General features: G+C 43.0%; 1 protein-coding gene across 13 annotated transcripts in view; it reads left to right on the top strand.

Annotated features, from left to right (window-relative positions):
• Positions 1–18,750, top strand: part of PRRC2C (proline rich coiled-coil 2C) — a 70,106-nt gene that overhangs the window by 30,361 nt on the left and 20,995 nt on the right. For 8 of the 13 annotated variants that reach the window (XM_071435740.1, XM_071435739.1, XM_071435732.1 and 5 more), the window contains exons 13-23: positions 548–717; positions 2,091–2,337; positions 3,393–3,606; positions 4,209–6,572; positions 7,204–7,412; positions 8,000–8,154; positions 8,643–8,982; positions 9,450–9,535; positions 10,455–10,643; positions 13,018–13,269; positions 17,935–18,024. In XM_071435740.1, the coding sequence (XP_071291841.1) occupies positions 548–717; positions 2,091–2,337; positions 3,393–3,606; positions 4,209–6,572; positions 7,204–7,412; positions 8,000–8,154; positions 8,643–8,982; positions 9,450–9,535; positions 10,455–10,643; positions 13,018–13,269; positions 17,935–18,024 (4,316 nt within the window). The remainder of the gene's footprint in view (positions 1–547; positions 718–2,090; positions 2,338–3,392; positions 3,607–4,208; positions 6,573–7,203; positions 7,413–7,999; positions 8,155–8,642; positions 8,983–9,449; positions 9,536–10,454; positions 10,644–13,017; positions 13,270–17,934; positions 18,025–18,750) is intronic. The other 5 variants (XM_071435742.1, XM_071435741.1, XM_071435737.1 and 2 more) reach the window with 3 other exon arrangements.

Genomic DNA, 18,750 nt, shown 5'->3' with positions numbered 1-18,750 from the left:
TTCTTCTCTTCCTAAAGAAGGGTCAGCCACCCATGTTGTTTAAAAAGCAGTGCAAATTATTTCAGCTATTCTGTTCTTTCACCAAGCCTAGAGAAGTAGACACAAAGGGCACCTATTTAAATGTGGTGCCTTTTTTGTACTGTAATTTGAATGCCATGAGAAAACTGTCAGACTGTGCTTGGTAAGGTTATATAAATTTAAGTGGATAAAATTGATTGTAAAACCAAACCTTAGTTAATGAAAAAAAGTTGATCCAAATGCAATATGGTGTCATTGGTACAACACTTCTTAAATCACATAATAGCTGCAACCTGAATGCCAGTGGTTGATATCCCAATGAGTTTAAAAAGACAGAGGTGTATTAACAGCAGTTCTTCTGTTTTGAGGGGTTGTCCTTGACTTTTTGTGCCTTTACTGGTTTTGGGAACTGTGGACTTAAAAGAAAGGCATTTTAGAACATTCTTTAGCTGATATTCTGGTAAAATTGTCAGTTTTAAGATTGACTGTTGTCTCACATAGGTGGGGGTTTCATTGGTTTTTTTTTCAGAAGATCAAGCAGTCTTTGCTCGCCAAGACAGTGGTCGGAATGAGAAGGAGGTTTCACAGGTGACTCATGAGAATGAGCCAGACTCAGGATCCCAACCTCGTCCTGCTGTTTCCTCAGGCTATTCTAAGCAGTTCCAGAAGTCATTACCACCAAGATTTCAGAGGCAGCAGGTAACAAAGCAGTTCATTAAAAGGAGGCACTTTTAAAAAATGCTGTGTTCTGCTTCATTCTGAAGAAGAAAGTGACCAAAGGAGTTTCAGAAATCCTGAATTTTTGCTTCCCAGCTTCTAGAAAATCATATTGGCAGGACTTGCTCTGCCTGAAACACTTTTTGTCACTTTAAGGTCTGGAAGTGAGCAGAAGGCTGGAGAGGCTTTGAAACTGGCCCACACTGGCATTTCCCTGGGCTTGCCTGTGGAGCCTCAAGTCTGATGCTTGATTATTTCTGCAGCTTTTCCTAAAAGGGTGTGACACACACATTTAACTTGGGTCCTGTGGTCTGAGGAGCACTTTGCATTAATGACATGCACAAAGTATGGGTTGTTCTGTGTCTCAGCTGCACACCAGTTAAGCTGTAGCTATTGTAAGTTGCCCAGTCTGGTTTTCTCCCTTTTCTCCTACATCATCCTGATGCATGTTCACAATTAACTTTCAGAATACTTGCTGTCCTGGAGATAATTGTCCTTGCTGTTCCCAAGGATTATTAGAGCTGTGCTCAAGTCTTCATCTTATCAAAAAGTCCTGTAATGTTATAGGAGCCTCCTGAGCTAGGTCTAATAAGCTCTCAGAGGCCTAAGATAGCTCAGCTACTTTTGGAGGCATAGATATTAGCAGGATGGCTTCTGTTGCATTGTTGGAAACAAAAAAGTTTAATAAAAGGCAAAATAAGAAGCAGAGAAAAACTAAGCTAAGTGTAGGATGTCTTTGCTCTTAGTAAAACACCTCACAAAAACGATTAGTTTCTTTTGTTCACTTTTTCTAGTCAGTTGCCTAAGAAAGACTTTTTGGCTCTGTCCAATTAACTGTCCTTATGTTTGAGGTGAAGTCCTTTAGGCCTATGAGATATCTTTTTCACCTAATCAAAAAGAAAAACTTCTAAGCTTCTTTCCTTTTGAAGAAGACAAAAACTAGTTTTGTGTCGCTGTTTAAGTGGTCACAGCACAAAGCAGAGACTACAAGCAGTCTCAATTGGCAACACTTTATTATTGAACATGGTTGACTTTTATACACTTTTTAATTGTTTATGCTTTTTCTATCTTTACTATTGGCTACAATAAATCAACATAATACTATTGGTGAGAAGTTATAGTGACTTAACTAACTTTCTAAAAAGGTTTCGTCTAGCTGCAAAGTTCTTTTATCTTTCTTCTCTCAGTCTCCTTGGTTACAGCTTTAAAGAGAGCTCTTTATCAGTTTCTTCTTACTTCTCAGTTTCTTCTGGCTCCTTTAGCTAACAAGCCTGCTGTTAGCCCCTTCCACAGTTTTGTCACTCCATCAACAAGAAGCACACTCCTATACTGTAACACTGGTTTTTCATCTGCAGGAGCAAATGAAACAGCAGCAGTGGCAGCAGCAGCAGCAAGGTGTCCTTCCACAGTCTGCTCCCTCCCAGCCTTCCAGTGGCCCTGTCCCACCCCCCCAGCACAGACCCCTCTACCAGCCCATGCAGCCCCATCCCCAGCACTTGGCTTCCATGGGCTTCGACCCCCGCTGGCTCATGATGCAATCCTACATGGACCCACGCATGATGTCAGGAAGACCTGCCATGGATATGCCTCCTATTCATCCAGGTAAACCTGGAAATGGTTTTTTTGGCTGTTGGACTTATTGATTTTGAGCTAGAATTCTTTCATTGACCACGCTTTGTTTAGTGAATTGGTGGGTTTTTAAGAAAAAAATCTACATTATTTTATTGTTTGAGACAAAATAGATTGTAGTATATGTGACTAAAATTGTAGTCCTGTGAGAATGTATACCTTTGACTTTAAAGTAAAATCCCAGCTGTCACACTGCAGGCATGTGAGTGACAGTTAAGATGATGGAGAATGTCTTCATTAGCCTTTCTTTGTTACAGACAGAAAGCTGGTAAGAGTTAGGTTGAACTGAGAAAAAGTGTATTTACCATTTGTGTTTCATTATCTCTTAACACTTAGCACTACTTTGCTTCCTAAAAAATCCCATGAAACTTTGCTATTTTTACATTACATATTAACAGCTCCAGTGTCTTAATAAATTTGTGGTTTCAGACTCTTGACCCTAAAAAGTCCTTTTTAATTTGTGGAATGGCCATCTGATTTGCAGTTAGGAAAGCTGTTGGGCATAAACAATAGAAGTCTGTCATGTAATGTAATGAAGATACCTGCCCAACTAAAAGAGCAAGGGAAAGGGTATCCTCAGTGAGTGCAAGGAATGAATGGAGGAAATAGCAGGCTAAGCAGAGATAGTGAAAACTACAAAATCTCTTTGAAATGGTACAAAAGGAAAAAGCTGGAATAATAGAGTATAAAAAACTGCCTGTGTGTACACTCATCTTGAATTTTGCCATTCAGATGTTGGAGCACAATCTTCATCCATGAGTTTACAGGTCCACAGGCTTGGTTCTTCCCATTATAGTGAAAGCAGACAGCTTTTTCCTTTTGTTGGGACATGGGATACAAGTGCTGAGTGTGATTTAGTCAGTCTGAGGTCGGCTGGCAGGGAATAGACATTTGGTTTCAAAGGGAAGGAGATTGGAGGGGAGAGAACAGCATTCCTTGGTACCTCCTGACAGGCTTTGTTTGTATTGAGGTCGGTTTCTTTGCCAGTGTTAAATATGTTTCAATTGCTGAACTTCACTGTGCCACAGGAATCATGCCTCCCAAGCCACTGATGAGAAGAGAGCAGCTGGAGGGCTCAGCAGCTGGCTCAGAGTCCTTTGAGCACATGGCTCGCTCTGCGAGGGAGCACAGCGTGCCGCTGTCAGAGCCACGCATGATGTGGGGCTCGGAGCCCTACCCCCATGCAGAGTCTCAGCAGTCCACTTCTCCTCCCAAGGTCTTAGAAGAGCCTGAGGATTTGAGGTAAGCTTGAGTTGTGCCACTCTCCAAGTCACACAGGTTGTAAAATGGGGTTTTGACTGACTGGGTTGTAGCTTCACACAAAACTTGAAAGGAGGAGTTGTGACTGGGGGATGCAAAGTGCTTGGTGCTGTTGTACAAAACAGAAGACCCTGCTTTGTAGCAGGATGTAGAAAGACAATTTACTCCTTGTTTAGGATCATTAGCCTAGATGAATGGTGATTGGCAGAATATTTTGAATTTGCAGTTTTGTAGAACATTCCTACAGTGTTCTCCTCCATTTGCACTCAGTTCTCCCCATTTTAGAGAACTTGTGTATTTGTTTCAAAAGTGGTGTGTTAAGTACAAGTGGTTTAAAGCAAAAGTCCTTTTGGCCTTTGATCCATGGTGAATGGTCAGGATTTTCCTCTGCTTCTTAGAAGTATTCAGAAGTTCTTTTTATTCTGCTGCCATATGTATAATAGTTGGTAGCTCCATTAAAAATTATTTCCTGTTCCTTCCTAGAAGCGACATGGATCCTTAATAGAAAATGATTTGATTTGAGTAATTATGTATGAATAAATTTTTCCCCCATATTCTAATACTCTTATTTGCTTTCTGCTTAGGTCTGAGGCACACTTGGAGCAAGAACGAGTTGCTGTCCCTGCCAGTGCTTATCCTGTAGAACACAACCAACTGGACTCTCATCCAAAGACAGAATTTTTCAGAGAATCAGGAGAGGTAGAGATACATAAGTTCCCAAGCAGGCCTTTGGAGGATGTACAACCTCTCCAAACTGACACACCTAGCACAGCAGTTAATTTTGAAGGAGTGAGTGAGAAGGTTACACGTAGTTCTCCAGAAGAATTGGTGCCTGTGGGGGAAAGTCACTCTTCATTAAAGAGAAGCATTTCCCATGGTTCAAGCCACTCTCTAAAATCAGAAGACCAGAGGAGTGAAACAGCAGCAAATATCCCTAAATTAACTAACAGACCTATTGAGACAAAGGAGACAATTGAGAGACTTGAGATTAAACCGAAAAAAGAAATTTTGATCACTAATAGAACATCAGAAGGACCAAAACCTGAGAAAACTTTCAAACCTAAGTCTGAAACAAGATGGGGTCCTAGGCCAGGTTATGGCAGGAGAGATGAAGGTGGTGACAGACCAGTGAGAAGATCGGGTCCTATTAAGAAACCTGTGCTTAGGGACATGAAGGAAGAGCGTGAGCAGAGAGAAGAGCGCGAGCAGAGAAAGGAGAAGGAAGGAGAGAAGACAGCTAGTGAAAAACCAGGCAAGCCTGAAAAAAGTGACAAAAAGGAATCACCTCAAGTGCCACTGTCTCAGGCTGAGCCCGAGAGATCCACCTCCGGCAGCGCTCCTGTGGCTAAGAAGATAACCCAGGATGCTCCCCCAGCACCAGCAAGCCAGGAGAGCAGTCAGCCCGAGGCAGCAGCTAAAGCCGTGGTGCAGCCCCCTGCCCCTGCAGCCCAGCAGCAGCTCCCAGCTGCCCAGCCTGCCACTGCCCAGCTGCCCCCAGCCCTCCCACAGCCCCCGGCCGCCCCGCCGGCCGCTCAGCCCCTGCCCCACACGCAGCCCCCCCCGCCCCCCAGCAAGGAGGACAAACAGCCTGAGAAGGTGGTGAGCAAGGAGGTGGTGGAGAAACCACGCCTAGAAACCAGGCCAGTGAAAAGAGAGCCTGGCTTACCACCTAGGACATACTGGAAGGAGGCCAGGGATAGGGACTGGTTCCCAGATCAGGGATACAGAGGCAGAGGTCGGGGCGAGTATTATTCTAGGGGCCGTAGCTACAGGGGTTCTTACGGAGGACGTGGTCGGGGCAGTAGAGGCCATAACAGAGAGTACCCACACTACAGAGATCCTAAGCCTAGATCAGAGCATGTGCCTTCAGGGCCTGTTAGGCAAAGAGAAGAGAGTGAAACTCGTAGTGAGAGTTCTGACTTTGAAGTGATCCCGAAGCGGCGGCGCCAGCATGGCTCGGAGACGGATTCTGACAGCGAAGTGCACGAGAGCGCCAGTGACACCCTGCTCTCAGACAAAGACAGCAGCATCAAGGGCAAGCACCCGAAAAGAGAAGAAAGAGCTGATGGCAAGAAGCCTCCAAAGCCCCTGTCGTTCAAACCTGAGAACAATATCAGAGTAGACAACAGATCCCTAGAAAAAACATACATCAGAGATTATGAGAACAAGCCCAAACCAGGATTTCTTCCTAAAGGAGAGCCTTCCAGACGAGGCAGAGGGGGAATGTACAGGCGTGGTGGCAGGGATCCCGGGGGACGTCCTCCACGCCCGTCCACAATAAGGAGACCGGCCTACAGGGACAATCAGTGGAACCCCAGGCAAACAGAGATCATTAAACCAGAAGATGGAGAGCCTCCAAGAAGAAATGAGCATTATGGTCCTATACCAATTGATAAAAGACCTCCAAAGTTTGAGAGGAAGTTTGATCCAAACAGAGAGAGGCCACGAAGACAGAGGCCTGCCCGGCCTCCACGGCAGGACAAGCCACCACGCTTCAGGCGCCTCAAGGAGAGAGAGGCTGCATCCAAGATCAGTGAGGTGGTGACCAGCTCCACAACCAGTGCCACAGTTAATAATGCAGTTAATGAGCCCTCCAACCCTGCTCTGGATGTGTCAGGAAGTAAGACACCAGACTTGTCCAACCAGAATTCCTCAGACCAGGCAAACGAAGAGTGGGAAACAGCCTCGGAAAGCAGCGACTTCAACGAGAGACGGGAAAGGGATGAGAAGAAAACAGCAGATGCAGCAGCACAGGTTGCTGCAAAGGCAGGAGAAAATGCTGGAGCTCCAAAAAGGGAAATAGCCAAGAGAAGCTTCTCAAGTCAGCGGCCTGGGATAGACCGTCAGAACCGACGTGGCAACAATGGGCCACCTAAGCCAGGGAGGAACTTCTCAGGGCCCCGGAGTGAAAGGCGGAGTGGTCCTCCTCCCAGAAGTGGAAAAAGAGGGTGAGTACCCAGCCTCTGGGAGGATGCACATGGGGTGGTGGTCTTCTGTTGTCCTCTTGTGGTTTGAAACCATAACCAGCTAGTTTAGATCTGTGGAGCAGTAGAAAAGACGCTGATACACCTGTGGCTCTGTACTTTGTATTTTTTCTGTTTATGTACAGACACCTGGAGCCTGAAGCTGAGAGTGAAGTGTTCTTGTATGCACAATGCAAAAAAAGCCTAATTTTAAAAAATTGCATTGCTGTTTCTGAGCTGAGCTATGTTTCTTGAGATTTGGGTGCAAGCAGAAATGTTCATGTGAGCAGTTTTGCAGTTAATATATAAATGGCTGCATTGCATTATAGATCAATCAGCTAACATGGACAAGCAGGTTGAGAGATGCTTACCATTTACACAAAACTTCATTTTTCCATAAGCTTAATTTGATGGAAAATTTAGCAGGGCATTTGATCTTTCCTCAAAACAGCTTTTGCTGTTGAGCTTCTCATTAGGAGCTGAAAGTAAAAAGTCAGGACCCTACTAAGAAGTCAGTAAACATGTACAGCCCTACAGTGGGATCTGAATTAGGTTGTTGGCTCCCTCCTGAGCATTCTCTGTGGCTTAATTTTGAAATGGTTTTTTTCCAACACAGGCCATTTGAAGAGCAGGCAGCACCTGTGCCTGGTGTTGATCCTGCCAATGGCACCTCTGTACATCAGGAGGATGGAGGTGTCACTGCTGCAGGACAGAAGACCACCAAGGATGCAAGTGGCAAAAAGAGAGAAGAACCAAAGGCTGGTCCAAAGAAGCCTAAGGAAAAAGTGGATGCCTTGTCTCAATTTGATCTTAATAATTATGCAAGTATGTATTGCTAATATCCTAATAATTTTTGATAGTTCTGCTAGTTTTGTTGCATATAGAGCTAGATGTTTGAAAACTTTAAGAGAAGGGGATTTTTTAAAAAACACCAGAATAATTGCGCACTTGAGCATGGCTATCTTTGTGATACCTAATAATGTATGTGCCTCTAAAAGATGGCAAACCTAATTGTGTGTTATGGCTAGATGAGAACAATTTTGTGTAATCATAACCTTTCATTCCTACCATTCTCCATCACATTCTCATAATTTAGTTAATTTTCAAAAGTAAGGGCAGTGGTTATCACTGCTAGGCTTAGACTTGATATCAGGGAGGGCTGTTCATTACTGTGTTTCAGTAATTTCCTGGAGAATCTGGTACAGGGAGCTCCAGTTTTAGAATTCTTAAATATGAACTCCTTGCCTTTGAGCTCAGCAGCAAAGCACTTGGCAAGCAGAAGCTTGCCACTGATCAGGGCCCCCATCTGTGTCTGTGGGGAAGTAACTTCCACTCCAAAGCCAATTTTGGCTTGGTGCATTGCACCTGAAGCTGTTGAAACAGCAGCATCTATACCTTTCCTTTTCCTATAGGTGTTGTGATCATTGATGATCACCCTGAAGTGACAGTAGTTGAAGACTCCCAATCTAACTTGAATGATGATGGTTTCACAGAAGTGGTGTCTAAGAAGCAGCAAAAACGTTTGCAAGATGAAGAGCGCAGAAAGAAGGAAGAACAAACAGTGCAGGTACAAGACCAGCATTTATAGTGGGGAAAAAGCTGCTTGCAGTACTGGGATTGTCAGGGGTGCAGAAACTTCCTTCCAAAAAAGCTGTATTTTCTCCCTCTGAATAAATAAACAACTCCCTCTAAATAAATAAACAACTACTTAGTTATATTTAAAGTTGTTTGTATTTCATAAATTAATTTTTATTTAGTTACCTTGGGATTCTGTAGTTCTCAATCGGGCACTGTCAGGGAGGTGGAATTGGCAAACTGATAAAAACACCATTTTTCATACTATGATAAAGATTTACCCTATTGCTTGTATATCAGTTGATTCCAAGAAGAAAACGGATGAGAAATGAAATCATTGTTCTTGTGGTTAAATACCCCCCCAAAAAATAGATTTCCTGTAAGGCTGGGTTGATCGGTTTGCTTGTTGCATTTTGCACTCTGCAATTGCTGTCTGTACACGTTGTCACCTGGAAGAATAAAATTGGCTTCTCCTTACAGGTTTGGACCAAAAAAGGATCCAGCGAAAAAGGCCGAGGTCAGAATTCCAAGCTGCCCCCCAGATTTGCCAAAAAGCAGCAGCAGCAGCAGGCAGCAGCTGCAGCTGCACAGCAGGCTCAGGCCCAAGCTCAGGCTCAGCCTCCCTGCCCAGCCCAGTCTCCAGCCCAGCCCCAGGCTCCTGTTGCAGCACAGAGCCAGGCTGCAGGAGGGACAGCCAGCACAGACTACAGCGTGTCAGGCAAAGTCCTGCAGAACACCCAGCCTCACAACGGCCTGGGAGCTGAATTATGGGACAACAAAGTGCCTCCTACAGCAGTTCTGAATGACATCTCCAAAAAATGTAAGTGCTGGCTTTTGGATTTAAAGTGGGGGCAAGCAAGCATTGTATTTAGAGAAGGCTGATGGGCCATCTAGCTCTCTAGTTGTCTTTTTACCTGCTGATGGATTCTGTACAGGGAATGAGGGCAGCATACCCAAGTGCAGCACAGTAACCTCCAAAAAGAGGGGTTTGCAGTAGAGTATTAGTCAGTATTTTATGTTACTGTGTTCTTCACTCACACGAAATGAGCAACTGTCACTCCCTTGAGGAGTCTGTTTTGTCAGACTTGGTCATTGTTCCAGACGTGTTAATTGCCCCACTTGAAAGCAACTGAACAGATAGCACATTTTTAACCACTGAAGAGGTTAATTAAAGCTTATTTACTCAAGACATCTGTAATTTACTTCTCAGTCAGTCAATACATTGATTTGAATACCTCTGGCAACACTGAGGGGTTTCTTAACTCTCTTTCTTTTCTTAATTGCCAGTGGGACCCATCAGCCCCCCTCAGCCACCTTCCGTCAGTGCCTGGAACAAGCCTCTGACATCTTTTGGTTCAGCTCCATCTCCAGAGGTAAGAATGAGGGGAAGAAGAGTAGCTGTGTGTGAAGTTACCCAAATTATATCTCACTGGGGTTGGGTGCAGATTATCCATTTATCCAGGAGTGCAGATACTTAAACTAATGTGTAAAATTCCATGAAATCAGGAGATGGTACTGAAGCATGGGCTATAGGCTGGTGGTTTTATAATTGCAGCAGGGAAAAGCTGTTCTCTTGATAATAACTCAGCCATGCACAGATTCTATTGATAGCTGTTATTCATTGCATTTCCAGTGGAAAAATTTTGCCCTGTTTGTGTAGGTTTTCTGTAGGGTTCAGTAATATAGACAGAAACAGGATGTCTCCAGAGAACTAAAGGGGTTTTGTGTTCCTTAAATTGGAAATACAAAAAGCAGTCAGTGCTTTATGACAGTATTATCTGTGGGTATTCCCATGGAATTTGCATAGCCTGAAATTTTACACTTAAAGTGCTGTGGTCTTACTTTCCTGGTACTTTTTTGGTCTTAATTGTTTTAAACAGCAAGAATGTTGAGACAGCTCTTGTAGGAGACAATTTGAACTGCACAAGAGATCTGGAAATACTTTTATATTTCTCACTTTTTCTCTTGAATTGAGCATTAAGTTTTGAACTTCCCAGAGAATGTCGTGAACCTGAATCTGAATTGCACTTGTTCCTCCTGATCTTGGTGATGTCTTCACTGCTTTGTTCTTGAGCTCCTTTAACAATAGAGACTTGAGGAGGAGGAAGTGTAGCTTCAGATATTGTTTATTCTTGCAAATCTGTTGCAGTCATGAATGGTACCTCTGCAAGAGATAAAAGTACCCCTCTAGTGGTTTTCAGCTGAGCATGTTTTGTGTTCTTTTCTGATCCATTGTCATAGTACTGACACAGAAATTTCTCAGAATGGGTTAAGTGTTTTCTTTTTAACCAGGGGACAAAGCCTGGACAAGAAGGTGGAGTCGATCTTGGTATAGAAACCATTCAGTTTGGAGCCCCAGCTTCCAGTGGCAGTGACAATGAAGTTGGTCCCGTGCTGTCTGAGAAGTCCACTGACAAATTACCAGAACCCAAAGAGCAGAGACAGAAACAGCCTCGGGCTGGACCCATCAAAGCACAAAAGGTAAAAGTTCATAATTGCAGTACAAAGTTCAATCAAAAAAGGGTCACAAATAGCAGAACAGAATACAGTGAGTTATGACTAGACCCATTAAAATTGTATCCCTTTTTATATTTCCTAATACAAACAACAAGGCAGTTCTTGCAGAGAAGATGTGCAAGGTAATTAAACTGCATTTTAGCCCAGCAGAGGTTGCACATTGGTTCTGTGTTGGGAGCCAGGGATGGGAGTATGGATTTGTGATAGCTTTGTTGGGAAGCTGTGGATGTGCTGGAGTGCTCTGGCTTTGTCTGTAGTTTGAGTTTTCTGGTTTTTCTTGAGCCTGCCTCACTCAGGCCTTGAGAGCTGTTTGGAAGCAGCACTGCAGTGCTGCCCTGGCTGTGTCTGCAGGTGCAGTTGGTTCTTCCTGCCCTGCCCTCTGAAGTGATGAATGGTGCCCTATTTAGTTTTGTAGCCAGGTTATAACTGATCAGTACTTGCAGTTGCAGGAGAAGAAGTGTTCTGAGGAAAGGGAGGAATGTTAGGGGCATTAGTTGGAGGTCTCCAGTTCAAATTGATGAACTGGAGAATTCAAATGTCTGAATAATTAAATTTTAATCAAACTTATATCAGCTTAAAAAAATAAGTATGTTGCCTTCCAGGGATTTTCTGTTATTTCCACCTCCAGCGCACACTAATGTGTGCATCACTAGCACTCAGCACCAGCTCCTAATTCTCAGAAAGAGAAGGTTATAGCAGATAAACTTGTCTGGTGACTTAGAGCATCAGCTATTCCAGTCCCTCTTGATGGCTGAGATTTGGCAGCAGTCCTGATGCAATTAAAGCCCTTTTGTCTTTCTGGAAGAGTGGGTGTTTCTTTGTGTTGGTTGTTCACGTTTTGGTTCTTTGTTGGGTTCTCCCCCCCCTCCAAAAAAAGAGCTGAAATCTGGAAGTTCAGCCACAGAATGAATTTAACTTCTGCTGTAGGAGACACTGAGTGGATGTGTTGCAGTTCATGGCTTTCACTGCAGAATATGAAACCTGTTCAGCAGAGAAATATGCACTGATTAAAACTGCTGGTGAATTGCAGTACCCCATGTCTCAGATACACTGCAGCATGCCTAAAACTGCCCAGTAAAACCACTTTCAGATACTGAACTCCAAAGTTAAATATATAGAGAGACAGTCTGCTTGACACTGTGTAGAAAGTTCCTTTTTTCTGCTTGTTTAGAGCTATCAAGACTTCTGCAGATTTTATTGAAAGACACTTATGTGACTAAATAGTAAATGCATTGGAGAGTAATATTGTTTACACTCCTTTGAGTGAGGCAGCTGTAAATCTAACTGCCTTGATGACAAAAAGTAAATGCCAACAAACAAACAAACAATTCTTACACACTCACCCACCCCTGTGCTGATATTGTTTGCTGTGAAGCCTAAATGCAAGCTTATATTTAAGATTGGAGGTTGGTATTGTTGAATTAATATGGGCAATATAAGAGGACCATGCTTGAAACAAAGCAGTTTACCTTTCCAAGGCAAAGAGTGAAGGTTTAAGTGACCTTAAAGTGTCTGGAGGAATTTCAGCCTCTATAAACTATTAGAGAAAAAATTATTTGGGGTATTTTAGAGAGTCTTCATCCACTCCCAAAATACCTGGTTTATTGAGAAAAACAATTACCAGCAGCTTCTGTCTTTCTGCTGTCAAAGCTTAAGGAATTGGATTTTCAGGACTGCCTTGAAGGGATTTTAGTGCTGCTCAGCAGTGAAGTGGGCTGAGAGTCTCAGCCAGGAAGGACGTGGCTGTTGAAACAGCAGAGCATTCAGGTTCCCTAGGGCCCTTCATGCTGCTGTAATTCAGCTGCACAGGAAGGAAGTGCTGAATTGCAGCAGGGATCCAGCCATGGTGTCTGCAGTGTAAGGCAACACTTGTGTGTAGGTGGTTTTGTTTTTTTCTGGATCCCTTTAGTGATCATTTTCCAGGGGAAAATGCTGCCAACATCCATATGGCAAGATAATTTCAAATAATTCTGTTCTGGTTTCCTGGGGTCCCATAAAATCCTGAATCCCTGAAAATTACAATAACCTGTAGGTATACAAAGTCATGTGGTTTCTATATTTTTTGTGCTTTTCTTGTAAGGACAATCAAACTGACATTATTTTGTATTTTATTTGAACTCTGCCACTTCACATAAAAAATTCATTGCTTGAAAACAATGGTTTAGATTCCTAATGTTCAAAATCAGTGCATTTCATGTACTTATGACTTAGTCTCAAATTCTTTACCTGCTAGAAAAGGCTTTGTTCTGTTTAAGCAATGACTTTTAGCATGTTTAAGTGTTTTTGTTGGATAGGACACAGAGAGGAAGGCATGACTGACAAGTTAACACTAACTTAGCTTCCAGACTTGAGCCCAGTAGAAAACAAAGAGTATAAACCTGGTCCTATTGGGAAAGAGCGTTCCTTAAAGAACAGGAAGGTGAAGGATGCCCAGCAGGGAGAGCCTGAGGGACAGGAGAAACCATCTCCCACCTCTGTCAGAAGCCCAGAACCTGTCACTGCAAAGGAGACCAAAGCAGCGAGCGAGCTGAGCACCGAGATAGGAACCATGATCTCTGTGTCTGCTCCAGAGTTTGGGACAAACACAAAGGTAAGAAAAATCCTGCCACATTACTGAGCACTGGATGTAAAATGTGATTACAGTGAGGTGGTTGACACTTGGTTGCCTGCTGGTGGTGCTTGGGCAGCAGAGCCCACTGAGTGGCTGATAGGAAACTTTGGTGCTGCTTGAATTTTAAAAAGTGCTGCAGAGATGTGCTGTCTTGGAAATCTGTTCTGCTGAATGGCAAAACTCATTCCTGAGCACTGCTGTGGAGAGTGGCACTGGAGCCTGGTGTGGGCAGAGTCTGTAGACTCACATCAATGTGATGTATGCAAGATGATGTGATGTATTCCAGCAGAGAAGTGAAGTTGTGCATGATTGCTGGACGAGTGTATGGATGACCTCAAGCTGTGAGTTGAGTGCTGTTCTGTGAAAAAAAGAAATCTCTATCCTAGCAATGTGCTAAAGCTTTAGATAAGGCTTGTTCTGTGTCCCTGGATGGTCATGAGTATCCTCTTGGCTTGGATATTGTCTAGATATTCCTTGCAGAACTTCACAATATTTAGGAGTCATCATAGTCCCCTGTTTTCTGTATAACTGCTCAGCAGTGAGATGGTGATCTGGTGTTGGGATTCATTGCTCTGCAGGTCAGTTCTTAGATGGGGCTGAAAAACATCCCCAGAGGCATCTCCTTTCTGCCTGTGTCTTGAGCAAGTACTCTGGTTGTCATCTCTCAAATGTTTGAGTAGCTCTCTCAGTTTGAGTAGCTACTGCTTAGTAGTTACACCTGCTTTGGTACAGGAAAATTCTCCTTGCAGGTTTGAAAAGCAGTTTTGTAGGCACAGACCCAGGTTGGTTGCCTACTGTCTCAACCATCCTGGTTTTAAACAGAAATCTTCTGATGTCATTTAGGAAAACTGATCCTCTTTGAGAGTTACACTGAGAGTTGGAGAATATGGAGTGTAGATCACCCCCAATTCATCTTTGTCACCCACAGCTAGGGAAAGAACCCCAAAACAAGCTTTTTAGGCAGCTTTTTGCCATAAAAGATACTGTCTCAATGAAGTGTTGCTACAGAGCAAGTGGAAGGATATTTGTGTCCAACATGAAAGCTGCCGGCTTAAGAAAATTCAGTGCAGGGATTTCTCATCCTTCCTGACATTTTCTATCTTGTAGGTAGGTGTGAGTGGTTTATGTTCACACCAGAAATTGATAAAGTGTCCTTGTATAAGAATCAGAAGTGCAGAGCAGCAAATACCTTGCTAAGGTGTTTGGTGAGCCTGGTTGGATCCTGTGCTTCCCAAGGTCCCACAAACTCCTGTGGCCAGAGCTCAAGACAGGAGAAGAGGCTTCTTCTAAGCCACAAACAGAATAGGAAACAGAGCTTTGGTTACTGCAGCCTGAGTGTAGTTAAGTATCTCTGCTAAAATCAGCAACATTTCCCCTCTGCAATTGTATTTTTGAAGTATCAGTTTTTCAGAAGGGGAGGCTGGACTTTGTGCCAGTCTAGGTTTAGTTTAACTTGGGTTGCCAAGGTTCTTTGAACTACCACAGTACTAAAGCACCTAGGTTCTGTCTTCTGGAAGGAAAACCAGAGTGGAAAGAAGCTTTCCAGTTTGTGCTGCATATGAACTTCCCAATAATTTCTTTATTGAGTGGTTGCTTAAAGAAGCCTTTAATAATAGGCCTAAATGCTCCTGTCTTAACAGCACCAGGTGTGCTTTTAAATTCCTTTGTTAGGAATAGTTCCTGAGGCAATAGTAAGTTGTTTTTTTCTAGGAAAGAAGTGGAAATTAAACCAACAGAATTACATCTCTGGAAGTTAAGCCAACAACCTGCAAATTTACTGGATAAGATAACCTTCATGTAGGTTTTGCAGGAATAAACCTACAAGAAATGTCCCTTCTTTTTTAAGAGGCTTTTAAGAGGGCTTCAAATACTGCTCCAGCCTTGGAGTTCTTGTACTGAAGCACACTGCAATTGCTTTTTCTTGTCTTGCTACTCTTTCCATTGCTTACTCATGAGGGAAGAGGTGTTGACATCTTTAACCTGTTGTTTACAATGTCAAATGTTGAAGTTTTGGCAAACCTAAATCTCTTTTCTTTTGATAGTCTTAAACATCCCTCTCAGTGATTCCTGCTCAGCTTCTAGGAATGCACACTTGTGGTGTATTTGATTTAAATGGCTGTAAAAGCCAGCTGTCCTCCCTCAGAAGCTTTGTGAGAGTGCCCCATCCATTCCAAAACAAACATCTTGATAAGAGCATGTGCATTTAATCATACAAGACTGCTTAGAAACTGTAGAAATAGAAATGAACTCCTACAGTGAGATGTTTAAGTGTAGTCCATAAGTATGATCCTCAGAAGCCATTGCAGCTGTTTCTCTTGGATTTTACAGTATTTTTGTAGTAAAGGCAGTCTGATGTGTAACTTTCTCAATTGGGTAAAACATCTTGGCCCTTCCCTTTCCCAGCCTTCCATTTGAACCTGTCAAATCTCAGGAAGGTCAATACCTGGCTGTGGACATCAGTGAAGTATTTGTACAGGGAGCAACAGCTGTGCCTTACAGATCATGGCTAAAAGGACACACAGACTGCTTTTCAGAAGATTTTGAGTATCTTTCAAGCTCTAATTTGGGTGATTTATGTAAATCAGGAACCAATCAAATAGCTGATTCATCCCACTAAATAGCCTGATCCTTTACAGCAGGGTCAGCTCTGAGGTTTGCCTTGTTCTTGGTTCATCAGTCACTGGAGGTTTTGTGATCTCTTGTTTTTCAAGGAGGTAGTCATAAGAAGTCTGCCTGTTCTTTTTCTTCAGGTGCAAACCATTTGTGGAGAACTCCAGAAAAAGCATAAACATGAGCTTTTGGCTCTAGCTAGTTATTAATAAAGTAATCAGTTGGTTTCTTCAGTCAAACAGTTGCCCAGGAGAATCACTTCAACTGAATTGCAAAAGCTTATGGTGCTAAGCCACATCTAACAGAATCCTGGACTTAATGTGCCAGGAAATGAAGGATGGAGATTAATCTGCAGTTTATGGAGGGGTGTTCATGTGGTTAAAGCTCTGTCTTGTCTTCATGTTCAGCCTGTAAACCACCCTTGTGCTTCAGCATTGCACATGCCCTTGTAAGGGCACCAGAGCTGGTACAGTGCTTTGGGTTTAATTCTAGTGAAAAACTCCTTTTCTGCTGTGAGTTTACAAAGTAAGAAGGTTAGCAGTAGTCTTGATCCATCTCCTTTCATAAGGAATTTCACTGCTCAAACCCTGAAAAAATTGCATCTAGAACTTGAAGAAAATTTAATAAAAACGCTTCCTCTTTCTTATGCAGTGATGCATCCTTAAAAAACATTAATTCCTTCATTAGAAGGCTTTTGTGGTTAAAGCAGCCTTGCATGCTTGCCTTGTTTTACCCAGATTAAATTTGCCTGTTGGAATCCAGTGCAAATGTGCAACTTGCAGTTTGGTGGCTGGCATTGTGGGAAGCACCATATATCTTGTATTTCACCAGTTTAACAAGTAAAGGAAGTAAATAAACAGAGAAAAGAGTTCTCTGTTTTCTTCATAAATTATAAAACCAAATCACTGTGCACATTGTCCTCTCTCACCCTGTTAGGGTTTAGCTTGTTGTGGTCTTGTACCAAAATGAGCTCATCCTTTTAAGGAGGATTCTTTGGCATTTATTTGTCACTTTCTATCTCAGTGCTCTAATTGCTGTTTTAGAGGCATTGCCACAGGCCTGAGGAGTAAATTGAGTGTGCACTTTTTTAGTAGCTTATCATCCTACTGGTTGGATGCAATTAAACAAGCATTGTATGGCTTGTGTCTTCAAAATCATTATGGGTTGGCAAGTCCAGACACTGGGTAACAGTTCTGCTGCTGATTTGTCCTTCAGTTCCTTTGTGGTGTTTGGTTCTGTCAAGATGGTGGAGCCTTTCCTGGGCTTCAGGGATGTAAAACTTCAGACATACAGCTGCAGGAGTCACTGCCTACAGCCAGCACTGAAAGGAACTTGTTTGCTGAGCACATGAAGGGCCACTTAACTGTGACAAATAAGCTTCAAGGAAAGCCTCTGAGCACACTGGAAACCTCAGTCCTTTTCTTCCTTGAAGTCATTAAGCAGTGCAGAAATCAGAAGGTAGCCTGCACCATCCAGAGAATCTGAGTCTTGTGATTTTCAGAGACAAAACTTACAGGAGAGAAAATTGTTTTGCAAATTGCAACCATCCCTTTGTGTTCTTTTTAATCTGGAAGGCCTTTCTTGATATTCTAAGAAATTTCTGTATTTATTTAAAGCTACAGAAAGCTTTCAGCTAAGGTATTTTACTTTTTAAGCAGACTGAAAGGGCCTGCAGGTGGCTGAAGCACCTTGGGTGACAAATGATGATTGGTTGCACCACCACAGTCCAGTTTTACAGTGCCCAGGAGATACATTGCTCTGTATGTTCTTGCCTTACAGACTGTATTTTGGCTTTTCTCCAGATGTACATTGTGAGGTCATGAGGCAAACTGTAATCTTCTGAGAATCCTCCTGACCTGAGTAGCACTTCTGCAGCAAGGATTGCTAGACATGACTTGTTAGTAAAATCAGTGTGAAATTCTAATCTTCTGTTGCTTGCTGAACTCCTCCTGTAGAAAGGCTGACATCTGTCCAAGAAATTGAAATGGAATTTAGGTAAGGGAGATATTTTAATGGAATTGTTTTTCTTCACAGGAGTCTGTAACAGACTACACTACACCTTCTTCTCATCCTAACACAGTGGCTACTAGCAGTACAAAAATGGAGGAGACTTTGGTGACGAACGTAAGTCCATTGCAGTGATCGTCTTGACTTTGAAGACAAGAAAATATTTTCACACTTCTTTTAAAGCACCAAATAGTGCCTTCAGTGAACAAGTCCACAGGGTTCCTTTCATGTGAACTAGCTGGGCTTTTTCCAGTAATCTTACTCTGAAGGACATTTGGTTTGATTAGTACCTGCTCTGGAATTCTTCAGGTGTTTTCTTGTCTTTTGAACAATCACAGTGAGCTAAAGAGCACAGAAAGTGGAGATGTTTATAGCGACAATTCTAAAAAAAGCACAGGTAGGCATCATGAGGGAGGGAGTGTGTTCTTGGCAGCAGTTGGCACTTGAGCCTGGTACCAGGAGCAAAGCTCTGGAGGCTGAGTTTGAAGAAAGGCTCTTCCAAACAAAGGAGGTTTGAACTGTAGCCTGAAATCACAGCAGCTGCATGCAGAGGGAGAAGCTGAATGGTTGTGAGAGCAGACAGCAGACTTCAGGTGTTCAGTTGCTATGGAGATGAGATGTTTGCAGCCCTCAAAGCCAGTGCAGTGGTCCTGACTTGTGAGCGTGGCACAGTGATTGAGAGAACCAGCTGGGTTGTGACTTGTAGCAAAATCAAGTTTGTCTTGAGTGTGCTGGGGCATCAGGGAGCTTGGATCTTGTGATTCTTGTTGTTTGAGTAACAGAATTAGCTCAGGGTTGAGTCACTTGTTGATGGGGGAAGGTAGAATCATGAATAGTTTCTCC

The sequence above is a fragment of the Agelaius tricolor genome, unplaced genomic scaffold (assembly GCF_023055355.1).
Source record: "Agelaius tricolor isolate 1412-34295 unplaced genomic scaffold, bAgeTri1.0.p SCAF_11, whole genome shotgun sequence".
NCBI classification, from domain to species: domain Eukaryota; kingdom Metazoa; phylum Chordata; class Aves; order Passeriformes; family Icteridae; genus Agelaius; species Agelaius tricolor.
This window is presented reverse-complemented; position numbering and strand designations above follow the sequence as displayed.